General features: G+C 41.2%; 2 protein-coding genes across 2 annotated transcripts in view; both read right to left on the bottom strand.

The window, feature by feature from the left end:
* Positions 1 to 3977, bottom strand: part of T265_01619 (hypothetical protein) — a gene marked incomplete at both ends in the record, with an annotated part of 32274 nt that extends 28297 nt beyond the window's left edge. The window contains 2 exons of the mRNA XM_009165685.1: positions 2054 to 2313; positions 3839 to 3977. Coding sequence (XP_009163949.1) covers positions 2054 to 2313; positions 3839 to 3977 — 399 coding nt within the window. The remainder of the gene's footprint in view (positions 1 to 2053; positions 2314 to 3838) is intronic.
* Positions 3978 to 3983: 6 nt separating this feature from the next.
* T265_01618 (hypothetical protein) overlaps positions 3984 to 6266 on the bottom strand; it is a gene marked incomplete at both ends in the record, with an annotated part of 7065 nt that continues 4782 nt past the window's right edge. Inside the window, 3 exon segments of the mRNA XM_009165684.1 lie at positions 3984 to 4061; positions 4074 to 4237; positions 4592 to 4768. Coding sequence (XP_009163948.1) covers positions 3984 to 4061; positions 4074 to 4237; positions 4592 to 4768 — 419 coding nt within the window.

Below are 6266 nucleotides of genomic sequence, written 5' to 3'. Positions count from 1 at the left end.
AATAATAATAATAATAATAATAATAATAATAATAATAATAACGGTAGTATTGATAATCCCTAAATTCTAATTTCAATATCCAGTACTGGAGGCAGTCAAGTAAAACAAGGCTAATCTCCCATCATCGTCATCTGAAACAGTATTAATGCCAAATATCAAGCATTCACGATCACCGCAGAGGTTTACAACGAAGATGGCACAACCTCAGTTGAAAATGGTAAATGTAAAGTGCTGTTGCAAAAAGCACCGTACTTCGCTTTGGCTCTTTGATCCTTGTCGTGCGTTAGTTGTATACCCACTACTGATGTGCTGAAGTTTCACGAAATTCAATGAGCTTATAATGCCTTGTTCGCATAGCCCGAAAATAATAGCTAAGACATTGTATATGAATAGTGTAAACTTGAACACAGTATGTTACGAGCATTTAATGAGCGTGACAGTGTGCACCTTCATACATGCCCCCAAATCTGGAACGCCCGCAGGTCAATGTGGAAAGGATCCGAAAACTAAACATCACCTAAAGCATGTAAGGAATGTACCTTTACATTTTTAGTGTAAACACACTACAGAGCCATCCCCTGTTACAGCACCTCAGTCTCTTGAGGATATGTGGATTTTTAGTAAACAAATAAAAATTCATACGTACGTGCCCATTTCAAGTGGCCTGGTCTATTCCGAAGTTGAATAAAAGTACCAAGTAACGCCCGTAGACTTAATGTTATGATCCGAATCGAATCAAATTTTTGAACAACCAGCACGGATTTTACAACTACAGTGCGATCTCTGGTATTTCCTAAAATGTTTCTCTTTTATTAGGGAACAGCATAAACCAGTCTGGTTGTCGGTTTGTTTGCCAGCCTGGGTAATTTGATCACCAGGATTTTATAACCAATCCAGGTGACGTTATCAGTGTGTCGTGTGTAGCGTAGCGATGAGTCGCTGTTCGTGCACAACCAGCGGAAATTAGTGAATATGTGGATATTACTGAATATCCCTGGATATATCTTTTTCATAGTGCAGTCGTGCGCTATTACATGTCACTCCGAATTCGTACTAGCGAGTAAAATTACTTATATGCAACCCAACCGAAAGAAAGCGCCCAAGAAATCACAATCCCAAATCGACTCCAGAAAACGATTTCTTTGGATTAGTTATTAAGCAGTCGATGACCCGTTTTCAATGCTGAAATTCTCGTCAAAGACGATGTTAATGTTCGCGACCCAACTGCGAAGTGACGGAGTACTACCAATGTACCGGTGGATACAACTGATGGGGGCATGCGATTGGTATGTTTTCTCGTAAATCCGCTTCGCATCTCTTGAAAAGTGAGATCCGTTGCGGAGCTTGTGGAGTTGCATTCGCTTGCATTTAAGCAGTGGTCAATAAATATCCAGGAAAGTTTAGGAAGACGCGTTCAAGGAGAATATGGATATTCTCTTTTGTAAACAAGATGCATATGAGAGTTTTGCTTCCCTGTCCAATAGTCTGTAACTGTTCGTTTAGCGTTTTCTAATAAATAACTCCGCAGCGAAGGCCTTCCTCCTTCCATCAAGTTCATTCGTACATCTTCCATTCTTCTAATAATGAACGACTCAGGCAAACGGCATTGGAAAACTGCCCTTGGTTAACGAATTGAGAAGTTGGAGGTTTCTACTTGCGCAAGAAGGTGGATAGTGTGACAAATAACGAAACGAATATTTTGGATGTCGGGTTTGAGATGTTAGTGATCGCCTTGATTTTCAGAAGACAATAAAAATGAAAAAATTCTTGTCAAAAAGTCCAAAAACATCAAACCACTTTGTTAGATTTTCATCCGAGACTGGAGCAGCCCTCAAAAATTTGACTGGTGACACTCACAAACCGGGTCTGTGCTAAAGCCGATAAATTTAATCCGTACTACTATCTGTGAGGTTATTTCATCGGTTTGAGAAGACTTGTTGGAAGACTTGTTGTTCATTTGTTTTGTTCTACGAAAACACTTGAAGCGCTTTGTGCATGAACGAAAAAACTGACCTAATGAAATGACATACTTACTCTTGGTCCTTGTCCTAACCACGACAGGGTTTGATCTTTCCTCCGGTTGCACCCCACTTACGATGACAATCCCATAAAGTTGACATGTGGGCAAAGAAAGCGTTGTTTCTCTCAAAGTGTCTGCAATCTTCTGGGTGATCAGTTCTCCCTCAGCAGGCCTTGCTTCTATAAACATCTCTGTAGTCGGGCATCGTTCATTTTCCACAGTCCACGTAAGCCTGACGTTTTCCGAATCAACCACTGTAGCCTTCAGGTTGGTTGCGCGTTTACTTCCCCTACCTACAGTGGAAATGAGATGAAATCTCAGTCTTGGAGCACATCAAGAGTCATTCAATGGGAAGGTTAACAATGGTTTATGAATTATATTTTGTGAGAAACAGTTAACCAACACATCTCCCGCAAAAGCTTCAAATTCAAGGGGACCTGGTATGCCGACGATTTGAATTTAGTGGAGAACAGGAAATTGAGAGTGATTCCGTTTTTCTTGGGATGCTTAATATAGTGTCGTTTCTATTGGGCAATTTGGATCAAGAAAGGTTGACCAGCGGAACCAGGATTGGTAATGTGGTGAAATATTGGTAGCTCGGGTGAGTTTATTGGTTGTTGATCAGATGGCTGTTGATCTGTTCGCCGAGCTTGGCAACGGCTCGGCGAACAGATCAACAGCCATCTGATCAACAACCAAGGAACCAGGATTAGCGCAACAGAGCATCCAAATCTCGAGGAGCGTATACGCACTCTGATAAAGCCCACCTATCCATTGGACTTAAATTAAAGCAAAAAATTAAGAGTTCGTGGTTTTCCTCATGTGCACAGTTGAACGTTCAGCGTGCCGGAATCGTCACTTGATGGGACAATACACTAGGTTTAACAGTATTGTCCCCCTGAAAAGAAAGCAAAATTTCCTGAGGAGATATTCGCTTTTATCCGTCTTACCCTCATCCTACTTCATCTTACTTGGCATCCTGAGCACAAAAATTGCAAGCCAATCCATTTGCTTCACTTAACTTGTGGGTTACAGCCACTCAGCTGATGCCCCTACATCTCACGTGGCATCTTGTACTTTATTTTTAAAATTCAACCCTTCATCTGCTGTTACAAATTAGAACTTGTTGAACGTATGTCAGCGCAGTAATGCAGGAATGGTGACTAGGTCTCGGAAGTCTGTTACATAAGCAACGGTCCGTCACTTTATATATCTACCCAACCCCGCCCAGTATCATTAGCTGCCTACAGCTGAAGCAGTTGTGATTCACCCACACAACTTGAGTTTGTACACTGTGTCCAGAAGAATTCGAATCCAGCTACATTTTAACATACATGCTATGTCCACCCCTACTGAAACGTGTAGAGTATAGTTATGTATAGATACCGTTGGCGAAATAATGAGATTAAACAATTTCGTTTCCGTTTCATTTACCGTCTAAGTGAGGAAATTTTTTAAATTTGCTTGTTTATATCGCTTATTTGCTGTTTTGTCAACTCCATGTCATTATCGACTCGAGGTCTCAAAAGCAGTGATACTCTTTAGCTTGTGTTACAAATTCATCTACGAAAACACATCTCAACAACAGTTTTCAAACCGCTAGGAATTAGTTGAGTATTCACCTGGAAGTAAACAAAGAACTGCTATTTTGTTACTGCAGCTTGTGTTATGTTTCACCTAACTCACTAAGGTGTGAAATCGTTCAAATGTCGTGTCTCCAGGAGCATGGGAGAAACGTTTGCAGTGCTGAGAACAAGCGCAAAAGAAAACCTGCAGTCGTATGGTTTCCAGATTGGATTGGTAAGTGAACTAACTCACCCTTGACAACGATTTCGCTTGAAAGCCCTTCTACGTTGTTGCCATCAAGAACCGCGTAGACAGAGTATGTGTGGTCTTCACAGCCTTGGAAGAATGTGTGTTCTGGAAGGAATAGTAAAATACGAGTACTGATGGCCATTTCACTTTAAGTTACTCCCAAACCGAAACTTACGGGTAGATTATTTTCTTTTGCTGCGTCACAAAGTGCGCAGGGAAGTAGGGTCTGCTAGCTCACGAGGTAAACTGTTTTGGACTCTTGTATGACCTTCCATATTTGTACCACCTCATCACAAGTGCTGGAAAAGCCAATGATTGTGAACTGCTTTCGCACACCATTTTCCACAGTCAGCAACGTGGATAAACTTGAAATATGTCTCCCTCTATTTTGGAGGGTTAGTACTATAATGGACTGATTGCCGAAGCTTACATATGGCTTATAGAGCGAAGGAATCAACGGTGCGTTCTGTTCATCAGAAGGCCACTTGCAAGGCTCACGAATCTTTCCTAATAATGGGTAAGCCCATCACACACAAACTAGCTTGTTAATTACTTTTCATAGTTGCACGTTCAGAACTGACCGACAGTTTGTTTATTCACATGCCGACAACTGAAGTGGCATCAGTCAACTTCACTTACGTAGTGAAACACAGGATTCATAATCTAGAATATTCTCTTTACCTGGAAAACGCGTGACTATTCCATCTTGTTTCAAAACTGAACAATGAAGACAAACGGTAACTTTATTCAACTCACCTAGAGGTTCGGTTGCCGGGATGTGAACGACCGCTGCTTCAATTCCCCTGCTAGAGGTTTGTTTCACCACATACTTGTGGGGACACGACATTCGGTTCATTGGTTCATTCCACTTTACCTTAATTAGGTGGTCTCCCACTGGCATGCTCGTCAAAAGTTGCGGTCGTCCCGGCCTGCCTATCAAGTGAAAAAGCACAAGCAACAAATGATCAGGGCACAGAAAAATAATGACAAGATCGTTTCATTCAATGAACTAGCAATTGGTTTGGTTTTTTGGTAAAAGCCGCACGACTCTCCCTTTTGATATCGGTTTGCGTACTTCGGTGATGGGTGAGTAAAAGCATGACTTTTATTTAGCGAGCACCTCCCCGTCAGTAACAACCAAAGACGATATAGCTATGAGCATACACATGACTACATTTGCAGAAGCCAAAACTATTTGAAAATTTCAAGATTGGATATAATATACGACTTCTAAAGCTTGTCGTGGAAAGGGGTATCAATTGTTTGTCTCAAGATACGGTTGACTGCCGAATTCGTAGCAGCGTTCGTCATTTATAATAATGATAATAACAATATTACTGATAATAATAACGAGTGTTAAGCAGTGACAGCCTTTAGATAAATAAATGCCGCGCAAACAGAAACGAGCACTTCCAGCCTACACGAGCCTAGAGAAAAGCCTTCACACTACAAGAAGTTGGCGTCGACCAACAGACCTGCTGGCCAGAAGTTTTATTCCCTAATCACTAAACCATCTCTTTTGTTGTTTACTGTTTGCTAGTTCCACATTTGTTTCATAACACTTAATTTAAAGGCGGCTTTATGAATTTTATGGAAACTCGACAAATAGTGCACGCTGGTGCCAACGTGAGTGAACAGCATCAAAACCAAACAAAATAACACTCTCCGTTTACAGAACATCCCCCAGGAGATGATTTCACCTTACTTTCAAATCGTTTCCAAGAGTCAGTAGTCTAATATACATTATATATATATATATATATTTAAGTTGAGACAACAAAAGGAATTAATTTAGCCTCTTCGTAATGCATTACTCAAAAGGTTGCTGAAAATTCCCCAACAGCCCACGAGCGGATTCGCCATACTTGGGGCTCACCAGGTAGGCGCAATCCCCGAGGTTCCGTCAAACGTATGTTCTACTTGAAACCAAATCGCACGAAATTAGAGGAATACACTCATTTGCGAACAAACGTGGTAGCAACTGAAACATGAGCAGCCTGGTGCAGCACATTCAGTTGCCTGGAAACATCACGATCACTGCTTGAACACAAAGCCGTTTGGCCAGGAGCTGCTATTAGCGTTTAGTTACCTGAAAATGTCCTTAATTAGTTGTTAGCAAACAAACGTAGGGCTAAAATTGTCCTCGATCTTGTTGGTTTGAAGCTTGTTTGGGGCGAATGGTTAGCTTAATGATAACACAAAACACTCAGGCACATAATGGGCTATGACTTCGCTTCCCATAATTTTGTTGTGCCAGTCGATAGAGGTTTCTCATATTCAACCTGTAAATCACACTGTAGTCACTCGCATAATGTTTAGACATAACATACAATGAGAAATGCACAGAAAAATGGGGGATAGCTGATTCGTGGTGAAGGTGGAGAGTATTAGCACGCCCTTATCTGTGATAGTATCTGTATTCCACGTGTTG

The sequence above is a fragment of the Opisthorchis viverrini genome (genome assembly GCF_000715545.1).
Source record: "Opisthorchis viverrini unplaced genomic scaffold opera_v5_18, whole genome shotgun sequence".
In the NCBI taxonomy this organism is placed as follows: domain Eukaryota; kingdom Metazoa; phylum Platyhelminthes; class Trematoda; order Opisthorchiida; family Opisthorchiidae; genus Opisthorchis; species Opisthorchis viverrini.
This window is presented reverse-complemented; position numbering and strand designations above follow the sequence as displayed.